This window comes from Solenopsis invicta, chromosome 3 (assembly GCF_016802725.1).
Source record: "Solenopsis invicta isolate M01_SB chromosome 3, UNIL_Sinv_3.0, whole genome shotgun sequence".
Lineage (NCBI taxonomy): Eukaryota > Metazoa > Arthropoda > Insecta > Hymenoptera > Formicidae > Solenopsis > Solenopsis invicta.
The window spans coordinates 3775944-3791280 of record NC_052666.1 but is presented as its reverse complement, the minus strand read 5'-3'; the positions used below and the strand labels follow the sequence as shown (position 1 = coordinate 3791280).

At 32.3% G+C, this 15337-nt stretch overlaps 2 protein-coding genes across 2 annotated transcripts in view; both read left to right on the top strand.

Moving 5' to 3' along the window:
* LOC113005941 overlaps positions 1-2291 on the top strand; it is a 29313-nt gene extending 27022 nt beyond the window's left edge. The window contains exons 8-10 of the mRNA XM_039446995.1: positions 1754-1884; positions 1979-2182; positions 2280-2291. Of these exons, the coding sequence (XP_039302929.1) occupies positions 1754-1884; positions 1979-2182; positions 2280-2291 (347 nt within the window). The remainder of the gene's footprint in view (positions 1-1753; positions 1885-1978; positions 2183-2279) is intronic.
* On the top strand, positions 1833-5045 carry LOC120357057. The gene is made up of 2 exons (XM_039446434.1): positions 1833-1884; positions 1979-5045. Exon 2 carries the CDS (start codon positions 2488-2490, stop codon positions 4720-4722), a length of 2235 nt encoding a protein of 744 aa, XP_039302368.1. The 5' UTR covers positions 1833-1884; positions 1979-2487; the 3' UTR covers positions 4723-5045.
* Positions 5046-15337: the final 10292 nt, after the last annotated feature.

Sequence of the window (15337 nt, the reverse complement as noted above, 5' to 3'; positions counted from 1 at the left end):
TATCCAAAGTGCAATCTTAAGATGTTATTAACCAATCAGAAAGCCATATTAGCATCTTAAGACATTACTTACGTGATTTTAAAATAAAAATCGACTATGACTACCAGCCTCAGAGTACTGAATATTTATACATAAACATTAAATGGAATCTCCCAATTGTAATGACAACATTGTCATATTGCTTATATCTAATGTATATGTATAATTCACGCTCGCTCATTCTCGTGCAGTTTGACAGGTGTAAGGTTATGAAGTTATGTCACATGGTTTAATTAATGAAATAAATGTTAAAACAACATAAAACGAATGTTACCAGAACGTTTGTTTCATGTTTAGTAATTGGTTGGTATTTTATCATTTATTTCATTAATTAAACCATGTGACATAACCTCATAACCTTACACCTTTCAAACTGCATGATAATGAGCGAGCGTTAATTATACATAAACATTAGATATAAGCAACATAACAAGGAAATAGGCCCTTTTCTATGATAACGGCACATTTGCATTTTATCAGTAAGGCAGTTTTCAGGACCTTTTCTACTATGACTACGTTTACACGGCTTCTAACTTCGATTTAGTAACGTTAATGTTGTAACTCCTACTTAAAGTGAAGTGCGTTTACACGTTCAGGCTTATCTTATTCCCATCAAGCTAAAGCAGCTTAAGAATTTTCGAGTGAAGTGAGTCAAGGATTTTCATTAATACCAACATAAAATAACGAAAAATTAGATGCTTGAGTTTCTTCGGTTTCCCAACTTTCACGCTTTTTGGTTTCCATCGTTTTTATTTTTTTTCACTTGCTTTAATTTTCTTTGCCTTCTGTATTAAGATTTGGAAACTTAATACCAACTCTATAAACAATGGAAAATAAAGTTCAATTTTTATGGGTTGGCATTATAACCGTCGTTATATTGCGACCGTTTACACGTCCTTTTTACGTCGAAGTTATAACTCTAACCCTCTTTACCAACTGACTTTGAGTTACTACATCGATGTTATAACTTCGGCGTAAAATAGCGTTTACACGGCATCTAACGTTGGTAGTTATAACATCGATGTTATAACTTCGGCATAAATCGTGCCGTGTAAACGTAGTCTATAATGTGACATTTGTCAATATATAATTATGTAATATTTTAGAAAATTTGGGAAAAGTAGAATCCTATAGGGTAATACAAGATAAAATTTCAGAGTATTTATGACGAAATATATAGACACCAAAAGAAATATAATTTTTAATTTTCTAATTGGTAAAATGGCATTTTTCAGGACTTATGTTTTTACGTGATAGTATATTAAATAAAAAGTATGTATATAAAGTTTATATTTATCACAATTATTACTAGAGGTGCTTGTTTGAAAATATATATTGTGCTTTATGTTATATATAACCAGTTTATATTAATTTCTTAATATTATTAAATGTCCCGAAAAGTACCATATTGTACAAAAGAATTTATATATATATCATGGATGAAGTGGTACATTTCAGGACACTATCTTTTTATGTTCAATGGCAGTTTTCGGGACGTCCTGAAAACTACCGTTAGATATGTAAATTATTTCGGGACAGTCCTGGAAACCACAAAAAGTCCTGGAAACTGCCATCTTGTCTCATAAAACGTCCTGATAACTGCCTCTGGACATATATATATATATATATATACATATATATATACACACATATAAAATTATTAACATAAACAAATTGCTAATATAAATACATTTAAAAATATGTTACTTTTTAGATACAAAAGTGGCTATAGGTCTTATGTTACTTCCTCATTTAATTCCGCCAAAAGGCCTGAAGAAGTATAAAGGCAAATATTATAAACCCTCAATAGCTAACGCCAAAGAAAGCCTGATAAAACATGCAAGCGTTAGTAAAATTCAAAATTAATAAAACTTTATAAAAATTAAAGTTTTATGTAAAATTGTTTTATTTTTATTATATATTATAATATAATTTTTAGATTCCTGGAGACATGATTCTAATCAGACAAGAAGCAAGAAAACGTGCTGAAATGTTAAATTTGATGTTACAACCGTATATAGTCATTTTAGGTTCTCTTGACGAAGTAAAAGAGACATACATTCAAGTGGACGACATTTTATATAAAGCAAATAGTACTTTAGAGGCAATTGATGTATGCTTCAAAATATACCATGTTTTTCAAGTAAGCTATCCTATAATGAGCGAATACCTTTGGATGCTAATCCAAAAAGGTATTTATCACTTTACTACAAAGTGGGATTTTATAATTTCTAATATAGAGTATATATTAAGTAAAGTAACAAAGTGTTTTGAAAAAGCTATTAACTCTAAAAGTACTAATGTTTAAAACGTATTTTTAAATTTTTATTATTAAAATTAGATTTTTTGTAAAACTTTTAATCTATAAGTTTAAGCTATTATAAGTTAAAAATTGTCTCGTTTTGTATAAGTATATTTACTAGTTATATGGTAGTCTAATTTTTTACAATGATTCTTTGTTTTTTTTGTGAACACACATTTTCATCGATAGATACTTTAATGTTACATATAAAACTGAGACACAAGTTGCTTATGAATTCTACAGTGAAATGTAATTTCGAAGACTGCATAGGTAGTTTTAATAATATTTATTCATTGCGGAAACATGTTTTAAATACGCATTGTAAAATATTATCTCAACAGAATGCTTGTGTAAAGCAAAATGAAACATTAACAAATAATAGAACATTAAAAACTAATGTTGAAACTTTTCAAAATAATGTACCAAAATGCAATGTCAAAAATAATTTGCAATTTTTTAGTACTGAAATGTTATTTGATGTGATTGATAATACTGACGAAATTAATACTGAATTTTTCAAAAATATAGTATCCGAATATTCTGTTCGGTTTGTAACAAAATTGTATGCTACTGGAAATTTAAATAGAAAATGTATTCATGAAATAATAAAAAATATAGAAATAAATTACATTTTTATTTGTTTAGATGTTTTATCTAAGAAATTTAAAGATATAAAAGATTTTGATGTTTTTTTAAATATTATAAAAAATGGCTTTAAATTATTTAAATCAGATTATAAAACATTACAGTATTTACAAGAAAGAGATTGCTTGTTTATGCCAAAATTAATACGTATAAACTCTATTTTATCATTTGGTAAAGTTAAGAAAAAATATCAATCGCATCTACAACATAAAAAATTAAGTATATCTCTAAAGTTGATACTAAAAAAATTTTTAGAGTTTCCAAATGTATATCAACAAATAATGTCGCACATTGAAAAAAGTAAAAAAAATGAATATTTAGTTTCTATATTTCAAACTGATTTTTGGAGGTCTGTTGAAAAGAATGCAAATGGTAAATTTATTTTATCACTCATACTCTACTTTGATGATTTAGAAATTAATAGCCTTTTGGGTTCTTGTAAGAATAAAAATAAAATTGGTACAGTTTATTGTCGTATTGATAGTTTACCAAATGAATTCTCTAGTTTATTGGAAAATATCTTTTTAGTGCAATTACATAATTATCAAGATCATAAAGTTTTAGGAAATAAAAAAATTTTTATTTATGTCATTAACCAAATTAATGAACTTTATACTAACGGAATTTCCATTAATGTAGAAGGAGAGACAAAACAAGTTTATTTTATTTTATCTCATATTGTTGGTAATAACTTAGGTCTCAATACAATTCTGGGCTTTACCAAAAGCTTTAACTCTTCTCACTGTTGTCGTATATGTTACATTTCCAAAGAAGAAATGCAGAGTACAATGATTGAAAACAGCAATTTATTAAGAAATGTTGGAAACTATAATAAACATTTTGTCGAGAAAAGTCATGGAATTGTAGAAAACTGCGTTTTTCATAAAATTATAAACTTTCACGTAACTAAAAATATATTAGTAGATCCTATGCACGATCTATTGGAGGGTATTTGTAGATACGACATTGCTAAAATTTTATATGATCTGATATGTAATAAGAAAGCATTCTCTGTAGAGATACTTAATGAAAGAATTAAGAATTTTTCTCATTCATTTGATAAAAATATTCCTATTATAAAATTAGAATATATAATTAACAGAATGATTATCCTATCCGCATCAGAAATGTATTATTTAATTTTTAATCTTGACCTATTTATAGGCGACTTAGTTCCTATTAAAAGCTCAGTATGGAAATACGTGATGCTACGTAAAATAGTAAATATTTCTATGCTGGAATCTATTACTGACGATATTATGAACTCTTTTGCAATGTTGGTATCTCAATATTTAGAATTATATTTGAAGACTTTTAAATGTTCTTTTAAACCGAAACATCATTATTTAATACATTATGAAAGGATTATGCGTGAATTCGGACCTTTAAAAAATTTTTCTACAATGAGATTTGAAGCAAAGCATAAACAAATTAAAGAATACAGTAAAATTATTAGTTCTAGAAAATGTCCTGCATATTCCTTATCATTGAAACATCAAATGCAACTTTGTCACAGATTTATTTGTAACGAAGGGTTCCCAATACGACTTTCCCATGGGTCTTCTATTTCAAAATTAAAATTTATAAATGATTATGATAATTTTAAATTTTTATTACCAGCACATTTTGACGATTATTATTGTGTTCTATGGGCAAGATTACAAGGAACTCGTTATGAAATCAATAATTTTATAAATATAGAAACATATGCGTCTCCAGTTTTTTGGTCGAATTAAGTACATTATAATTAATAAATCTAAAAATGTATTTTTCTTATTTAATAAGTACATCAATTTATGTTATTGCGAGAACTATGGAGCACATAATGTAAAAGAAAATAACGAATGGGGATTTATTGCTCAAAATAATCTCGTAGATTACAAAGTTTACAGTGCTCACATTATGTCAAATAATAAATATTATATTCCTTCTTTTTTATAACTATTATATGTTGAATGCTTTAATATATAAATATAAAGTTTTTAGATTCATTATAATGTACTCTCTCCTCTTTCTGTATTAATATTATTTTTTTAGTATTGTATGTTCACAATTTTGATATTTTTTGTTATTTAATTAAAATAAAATATAAGTACAGTTTTTTAATTCATTATAATTTACTTCCTCCTCTTTTTGTATTAATATTACTTTTTAGTATTGTAATTCACGATTGCGATACTTTTTGTTACTTATTAGTAACAAAATATGCATTATAAAATGTTTTGTTAGTAACAAGTATGCAATATAATAAAATGTTTTATACAACTCAAATGTTCTCTTTATTTTATATAAAAGGTTGATTCATTATTTTGATAAGAATATCATCTCGAGAACTTAAAAAGATTTTTTATGCTTAGAAATTCGTATTATTGCAATTGAGTAATTTAGCAAGTTTAGAAGAGAGTTGCTGACTAATCACGTGACCATTGCAGTATGAATAACTCTGATCAATCACATAATTCTGTGATTGGTCGAAATAATGCATACTGTAATAATAACGTAATCAATTGGCGGTTCTCTCTTAGGTTTGTTAAATTACCCCATTAGACAATAGTACGAATATGAAAACACAAAGAATATTATCTAGTAATTTAAAAAATATAATATAAAAGAAAAAATTTATGTGTTTAAATTAAACAAACAGTTTTTAACATTAATAATATATTTATTGAAGCAAACAAATATACTTATTTATTAATAAAAAAATGCTATTTATTTTAAAAAGACGTTTTGTTATTAAAATAATAGTTTATTTGTATTAAAGAAAATTTTTTGCTACATTAACATCTAGAATTATTAAAATAAGTATCAATATTTTTAAAAATGAATAAATATATTTTAGAATAAAAAGTGATTTTTTTCTTTTAGAGAAATTATTTTTTTTCATTAAAACTATTACTTATTTTAAATTAATAGAAATTGTTTTAATTAAGAGTTACAACTTTTTAAAATAAATACTGATACTCTTTAATTAAATAAATATTATTTTAATTTAATTTGAAATATTCTCATATAGAAAAAATCTTTGCTTTATTTTTAAATTTATTTTTTTTAACTCACATAATATTCATTGCAATATTCAAATAAATAATGTCTTTGCAAGTATTCAAATAAATTATTTATTTAGAACAATTAAAATTTTTTTGGATTTAAGATATTTTTTTTTCAGTGCAGTATTATTTCACTATCCCTCCTTTCCTCCCTCTATTAATCTCGTTTACTTTCCGCAGGATACAATAGAGCTCTTTCGATTGAATCCGCAACTCTCTTTTACTTCCTGCAGGATACAATCGAGCTCTTTCGATTAAATCCGCAACTCTCTTTACTTTCCGCAGGAAACAATCGAGCTCTTTCGATTGAATCCGCAACTCTCCTTTACTTTCCGCAGGATACAATCGAATTTTTTCGATTGAATCCGCAACTCTCCTTTACTTTCCGCAGGATACAATTGAATTCTTTCGATTGAATCCGCAACTCTCCTTTACTTTCCGCAGGATACAATCGAATTCTTTCGATTGAATCCGCAACTCTCCTTTACTTTCCGCAGGATACAATTGAATTCTTTCGATTGAATCCGCAACTCTCCTTTACTTTCCGCAGGATACAATCGAATTCTTTCGATTGAATCCGCAACTCTCTTTTACTTCCTGCAAGATACAATCGAGCTCTTTCGATTGAATCCGCAACTCTCTTTCACTTCCTGCAGGATACAATCAAACTCTCCTTCGATTGAATCCGCAACTCTCTTTACTTTCCGCAGGATACAATCGAACTCTTTCGATTAAATTCGCAACTCTCTTTACTTTCTGCAAAATACAAACGTGCTTATTCGATTGAATCCGCAACTATTCTTTACTTTCCGCAGGATACAATCGAGGTCTTTCGATTGAATCCGCAACTCTCTTCTACTTTCCGCAGGATATAATCGAGCTCTTTCGATTGAATCCGCAACTCTCCTTTACTTTCCGCAGGATTCAATCAAGCTCTTTTGATTGAATCCATAACTCTCTTTTACTTCCTGCAGTATACAATTGAACTCTCTTTCGATTGAATCCGCAATTTCCCTCACTTTCTACTGGATACAATCGAGCTCATCCGATTGAATTCGCAACTTTTGTTGCTTCCATCAGAAACAAAGAATTCCTTTCTTTTCATAATTAAAACTCTTTCTTTTTCCTCCTTTCAAGCAGTCACAATCTAGATTTTATTTTCCTTTATTAGAAAGAGAGAACCTTAAAGAGAGAACCTAGCCTTAATTCTTAAATTTATTCTAGTGCGTAATCGAGTCCCGGAGCGGAAGTCGCAAAAAGCTATTAAGAACTGTCGGAATCGTCAAAATAAGAAAGTCCGCAAGCTTAGCGTATCGTTGTTGCTCTCCGAAAACCTGCGAGGAGAAAATTCTGTTTTGTCTAGCGCTCTAACTAATTTAAGGACTTCCGACGAATCGACCAATTCATCTCCACCAGTCACAAATCCGTCCGTCGAATCATTCTCTCTTTCCCCCTTTCGTCATCCTTCCCCCTCTTGCCCCCTTTGAACCTCACGTAGAAAACCAACGTTCCTTCTCACCATTTACTCCCGAACAAAGAATAGAAAATATCGTAAACGAAATCCCAATAGAGCGAATCGAAAAAGTAGCTAATGAATTGAAGAAATCTTTAACTCGGTCCAAGAACTACCTGAATAACTAAAAATTCCCTGACCACAATATACACACCCACACACGCACATTTATATAAATTTCATTAATCATAAATATAACCAATTAGAATTTAAGTTTATAATTACATTCTTTGTTAAGATTTCTTAAACCGATCACAAGATTTTTCTTTCTTTTATCACATATGTTCTCTGCAAACAAAAATGTTATTCATGAATTAATTATTATTATTTTAGTAATCACCACCTATCATTGTAATCGTTTATTTCTTCTATTATGTTAAAATAAATTGTAATCTTTAATTTTAACCATTTTCGTTTATTTTTACCACCTCTAATTCCCGCTCCGATAAAATTGCACTTGGTCCGATCCCGCGTAAAAGTGATTTAATTCGTTTACGCAAAATAAGGACTACACGAATGCAAGAGTTTGAATGAGAGTCATAGGCCATCATTCTCGACACCTGACCTACATTCTAACTCACCTGACCCATTCGATTCTCCGTTCTTCCTATCTCACTCAAATCATTTCCATAAGTTTCTACCTGCCAGTCGACCCGAGAGACTTATTTCGAGAATTCTGGACGTAACAATAGTTCAAATCATCTATTTCTTCTTTCGTATCGTTTACATTTATTTTTGCAATAAAACGTTAATATAGATTCAAGATTGGAAATTACAGAGACTTTATCTTCATCATCGTTCCCAAGTTTTGCTACATGTTTGATAAAACCTGTTAGTAAACATGGGACTCTACAATATTGTAGCTATATATACATATATATATATATATATATATATATATATATATATATATATATATATACATAGTTTTTCGAGTACTTACCAATTAACCAACTGTTGACGGTCTTCGCTAATTATATTTTGCTCAAGTAAATCATAAACTTTGTTAAACTGGCTTAATTAATCATCTCAATTAGTAGCATATTAGAGGCAAGCCAGCCACACGTCTCGTTTTAAATTGGCAGGAACAGGCTGATGGTCTTTATAAGTGGCATATATGTGTGTGTGTGTGTGTGTGTGTGTGTGTGTGTGTGTGTGTGTGTGCGCGCGTGCGTTTGTGTGTGTATATCAGATGCAGATGGTGCTTCTGTGTTAAGCAATGCTATTTCTGGCTCTAATGCTCTAAAACAATAAGAAAAATTGATTTAACGTTAATAATTAAAAACAAAAACTGTTATTTACATTTAAAAATATGTTATAAAAATGCGCAAGCTTGACTGCGTAATTGCGACTTATGTTTTATACGGTTTATTCCCTAACAACACACTTCATCTAGGGGACGTCCCAAGGACGTCTTTAGGACGCACGGTAGATTGTCCGTACGTCTAATGGACGTCCCATGGACAACCCTGGGAGATCCGTGTTGTTAGAGTTCGTATCCATTATACGTTACGTTTAATATATTCATTAAAAAAGTTAATCCTAAAATTTTAATTTCTATTCCTAATATCTATAATAGTTTCTCTACTGTGCGCAGGGACTTACAAACACTTATAATAATTAAAAATGTACTATATGATGTATCCCTCCAACCCTCCCCTCTTACTTGGAAATTTCACGATTTATTTTAACTCATTGAATATTTACATAAAAATATGCACAATACATAAACACAATTACTCACCTGAAGATTTATGATTTACAAAGATTAATTTATCCCGTCTTTTGTTGGCATAAAATTTGTGATCTCTAAAGCCATCATATTAATGATGTTTTTCTTATAAAAACATCACCAAGATCAGTGGATACCAGAGATGCCCTGCAATGCCCCGCACTCGCGCATGCACGTTGGTTTACAGCTAAGAGAGCAGTACTATAGCTATAGATAATTTATTTATTTTTTATTTAAGAAATGTGTTTTGTTTGTAAAATTACTTTAGCACCTATCCTTTTATTATAATGTAGCCACACAATTAGTTATTTTAATTTAATTAGATTATATTGCTAAGAGTTATGTCTCTATATATTATGTCTATAATTCTATTTTTGTTTGAGGAGACTAAAGACGCTAGTTTCACGAACGATTTAAATACTTTACTGGCCCTACCGGGCCGCTCACTGAGAAGCTAAGTAGCAGTTGAATGTGATTAGTTGAATGTAAAGGTAAGGTACCAATCACATTCATCTATTATCTAGCTGATTCAATGAGACTGCGCGTAGTATCTGAATGTATCCAATGCTAAAAAGAACAGGCCTATCAGCGTACAGCTACCGATGCTTGGAAAACATTTGAAAATATTTTGCGATCAAAGTAATTGCAAAAAGGTGGCTGAACTGGACTGAACAGCAAAGTGAAAGTGATTTTAGCTCTGCGAAAAAAAAAGATAAATAGCAGTATTAGCATGAGCAGTGTGTGTCGATCGTGCTTAATCGGTTTTAATCATGTTTCGTATTTTGTTTTTATAATAATTTAGAATAATTGTCTCACATTAACCTATAAACTATATAAGTCTCAAACTCGCGTTGTATAACCGCAGTAACCGTTTCGGTTCTGTTCAATACGCGTGTCCATTGAGAAACACAAATCTTAAAAAGATGAAATAAGTCTCAAACTAACCTAAATCTCAGAATATAAAACATGAAATTCGCGTGTGTTACATTTTTAAAATTGTGTTCACGTCATGATATTACAGAAGTTATCGAGATAACTTTGCTAAAAAATTTTAGTGGATATATTGAACAAAGAAAGAAATACAAAGTAATTTGTAATGCAACTGAAAGAGGAATATGGACTGCAAGAATGCACTTTGTTGAAGGTATGTATAACGTAGAGGTGCGTGCAAAACATTTCAATCTTAGAGATGTTTGCTCACACTCTCTGGGTTGGACTCAATTTTAATATTAGAAACTTGAGTTCCAGGATCTCTTAAGCTCGAGTTTTTTCAGTAATATTTATTATCGTACATTGGCAAACGTTCAATTTTTAGACGCTGCATACAGTTAAAGAGCGAATGTCAAAAGAAAGATTAAAAAAATATTCCTAAGCATTTTATGGAAGATACGACAGACATCGAAAACGAAAATGCTCGGCAGTTATCAAGTAAAACAAAAAATGGAGAATTAGGGAAAGACGAAATGGAACGCCAAAAAAATCTAAGAAATATCTTGCAGAAAAAAGTATCTCCAGGCAAAGTTGTAATGGAAACTGAAAATCTTATCAACTCTATGAATAATGTATCTGTAAAGATGAAAAGATATGAACTGGTAAATATCACTACAAATATTTGCAGGCATATTTAAATTATCTAATGTTTATAACATTTTCAGTTACAGAAAAAGAGAAAAACAATTGACGATGAAAATGACGCTAATAAGAAGGTAAATGTAGAATATATTTTTATATTATTGAAATTCTATTTTCCAACCAGGCAATAGTATTAATTACAAAAATACTAATTAATTATTTTTAATACTTATTATTTTTGTGATTAAATTCAATGTAATCATTAATTAAATTTGTAATTACAAATGTCAACAGTAATTAGTAATTACAAATATTTTAATTACTTTTAAAAATGTAATTAGTAATTACATATTTAGTGATTAAAAAATGTCCATCTCTGTTTCCAACTATATGTACAAAACTTTCTTAAACTTGAATCTTTGTACAATTTAAAATAGAGTGTATATACAAATAGAGATGAATGATATTTATATCCAAAGTACTATTTCAATATATCCTACATATATTTTATTTCTTTCATAATTTACAGACTTATTGCGAAGATCCTCACAATGTTGAAAAAATGAAGAAGGCAGATAAAAAAATTAAGAATTGGAACAACTCAATGCTCAACTCTGACAATCATTGGAAAACGAGCGGGCAGAGAAGAAAGAATTGTTTATTCTGAATGTTGAACTACAGAAAAAAGTAATAAACCAATTTTCATCGGCACAAAGTTAGTTATATTTACGAGGTGTGTTCAAAAAGTAACGGAAATTTTTAAATTTCGCGGGTTTGGAGAGTCTGACAGTCAAATTTTTTTTGTTTATGTTGGTATACATGCTCCTGAAGTATGCTGAAATGTTAAGCTGTATTCATTGTTTACTTTGTCTGTGGCAGCCGCTAAGGTTACACGTGTTTTTATGAGCTCGGCGATTTTCGTTTCTGAAAAAAAATGCATCAAAGAATTTGTATCAAATTTTGCGTAAAAAATAACATAAAGTGTAACAAAGTGTGTGAAATGTTAACAAAGGCCTATGGTGAGTCTGCTATGAGTAAAACAAGAGTTTACGAGTGGTATAATCGTTTCCAAGATGGCCGTGAAGACGTTGAAGATGACGAACGCCAAGGACGCCCCAGCACATCAAGAACCGATGAAAACGTCGAAAAAGTGAAAGAAATGGTTATGAACAATCGCCGAATCACAATCAGAGAAGTCGCTGATGATGTTGGCATATCAATTGGCTCATGCCATAACATTATTTTGAATGTTTTGGGTATGAAACGCGTGGCAGCAAAATTTATTCCAAAGTTGTTGAATTTTGAACAAAAACAGCGGCAAATGGAAACTGCTCAGGAGTCATTAAATGAAGTCAACGACGATGCACAATTACTGAAACGTGTTATAACAGGTGATGAAACATGGATTTACGAATATGACGTCGAAACTAAGGCTCAATCGTCCCAGTGGAGACGAAAAAGCGCATCGCTGAAAGAGCTAAAGGCTATCCCAAAGATCGAGTTTGAGAAGTGTTTCGGGGATTGGAAGAAGCGCTGGCATAAGTGCATAATATCTAATGGTGACTATTTTGAAGGCGACAACATTAATGTAGACGAATAAATAAATATTTCTTTCAAAAAACGAAAATTCCCGGTATTTTTTGAACACACCTTGTATGCCTCTGTTAGGAACAATCGCCATACATTATACATTACACAAGCTTGCCAAAAATCCGGTTCGCGAGTCAAAGAACTTGTCCGTCGCCTCGACAGAGCGTCACGAAAAATAAACAAAAAAGCATAGAGCTTCAAATTTAGGCACGTTGATAGGGTCTATCCTTTTTCGTTTACTTTCCGTTTTGCTGTAGCGTGACAATGAAGAGATGACACTGGATTCTGGCCCAATACACACACACATGCACGCACAAACACACACATACATTTTTTTTTCAGGCAGCAAATCTTATTAAACGAAAAAAATTTGTTCAAAACATTTGTTGATAACATCCAACCATCTAAAAAATATGTTAACCTCAACAATTAATGGAAAAAAAGTTAGAGTTTGCTAAATTACAAAAAGATTCAAACGAAAAATATTAAAAAGGCTAATGAGAATCAGCGCTGTTATCAGTGTGCACAAGAAAAAGTTTATTCTATATTGTCAATTTACAAACATATGAACGTTTCAACTCTCTTTGGAGTCATTCTCAACATAGCACATTTTTCGACTAGCATAATATAATCGTAACAATTAATTGTCCAGCCATCGTCGATCCGATATTCAGCTGAGTCACGATTTGCACAAGTTGAAGTGTAGCTTTTCTACCGTGTATGATAGAGGAGATGGCAAGCTCTCTCTGTAGCTATATGCAAAATTCTACATAGTATCTTAACAATTGACAAAATTATTTAACGCAATGACTCACCTCCAAATCAAAACAAAGACAACCAAAAATTAAATTAAATATCGATCGTAAATTCGATGTTACTGACAACGCTGCTTACAAGTGACTGAGCGTTGGAGATCTGAAACATTGAAAGTCAAATAGAGAATATATATTGTCAATATTTAAGAGGGAACAAAAACAGACAAATAATCTCCGCCTTTCGGCGCGGCGCATCATCGTGAGCATATCGGTTGCGTATTTACGATATGCTTTTTCGACACCTTGCGTGCGTGATTGAATGTCTCGCCGTAACTTTGCGGTGTACCGTCGCGACAGGTAATAGCCGCGGAAGTCCTCCGCAAATGCGTCCCAGTCATCTCATGCGGACCGGTTGTTGCGATACCACAACAGCGCGTTGCTGAGCAACATCTCGGCCAGATCGCGGAGAAGCTAAAGGCCCGTAAAACCGTACGCGCTCTGGAGTTTCTCGACGCGCTCGAGAAAAGTTATCGGGTCCCTCCCGTCGAAATGGCATCCCCACTTCCAAATTTAATTAATCGTCTTGGCGCGGTTTTCCTCGGTCAGTTCGGCGTCGGGCAGGTTAACGTGTATTTCGGGCGGATTTGGCATGTCTAGTTCGTGGCGGAACTCCGGATGTAAAACACAATACTCGCTTATGCGGCGGCGGAGTTAATCGACAGTACCGGCGGTGTCAAGCTCAAGCTGTGCAAGCTGGCGGATTAACGCTTCGCAGCCTAGGCGATAAATCTTCTCGGCATTCCTTGCGCGGTCTAATTCCTTCCGGACGTGATCGGTCCCTGTTCGGCCGCCATCTAACAACCTCGCTTCGCGCACGGACGGTGGTCAGACGGTAACAAAAGCGCGAAGAGTTTTTTTATTTTTTTTACGAGTGGCTTGAGTAGTGATGTATTATGTTTTTCTCTTTCTCCTTTTTATGTGTATAGATTATAATTAATAGCGATAATAATAATAATAATGAAAGCTATATGCGTAATATTAAGGAGGGTCATATGCCCTTTTCACGCAGTTTGAAGAGTTGCAAAAGACACAGAGTATGTTCCAGAAGGCACCCGATATTCATCTGTATTAATCAGGCAAAGATTATCAGGAGACAAGTCTTTCTTTCTCTCTTTCTCTTCTCACATTTTTCGTGTTCCGTTACAAGTACACGCTCAAACTGTTCCATACTTTTTTGCCGAAGTACTCGTGTGGGTACTTTACAGAAGTCGTCAGTAATACAAATAATATAAGAAGAAAACGATGTATTGAGAATTTAAGTCTATTCACGAGTGTAGAAATGTAATCAATGATAGATAGCCTATAAGTCTACAATCATAATATATAGCGATTTAAAAATCGGATTACATGATATGTATGCCTACAGAGTATACATTTTGTTAAGTCCAAATTAATTCTGACATCCGTAGCGTAATGATCAGGAAGCGAATTAAAAATACACATTTACTCGCCTGTTAGAAAAAAAAGAAAGGATCTGATTCTTGTATATCCGCGTCAATCAATGCGACTACCATATATGTGCACCGGTTCTAAATCGTTCAGTTTACTTTAATATTTTTTTTTGTCAACCTGTAACGATGCACATTCCCGAGAAATAATGTGCATCGTCCCCGGTCACCAACAGCCGGAGAAAGAGCCGTCGGGCTATAACCGAGGGTGCTTCGGGCACCCAATTATAAAGATACCACAAGCTACGCGCGGCAAAACCGTGTCGAGCCATCGCGCGCGCGCACACGAAAGAGCGCGCGTTTTTCTCACTCCGGCGACTCCGCCGTCAAACGCCGAAAATGACGGAGGGGAACGGAGTCGCCAGGTATATACCTATAGGGCCGCGTGCTCCGGTAAAGTGGCCTTTTCCGTCAGCCAGCATCACCGCCTGATCCGCTGAGCCTGACAATACGGAAAATCAAGTGGTCAAAGCGTCTTGGCCACGACAAAGGTACTTCGCATTTCCGTCTCATCCTTTCTTCTCCCGCATTCTCGCGAGCACGGACGTCCGACTCTCGCCAAGGTCCTTGACGAGGGGAAGACTCCCGACCAGCTCCCGAACAGCGGACTTCTCCGCTCCTCCGCGGAACG

Excerpts from the sequence above, each read along its gene's own strand:
- LOC120357057 (XM_039446434.1), top strand. The coding sequence starts at position 2,488 with ATGATTCTTTGTTTTTTTTGTGAACACACATTTTCATCGATAGATACT.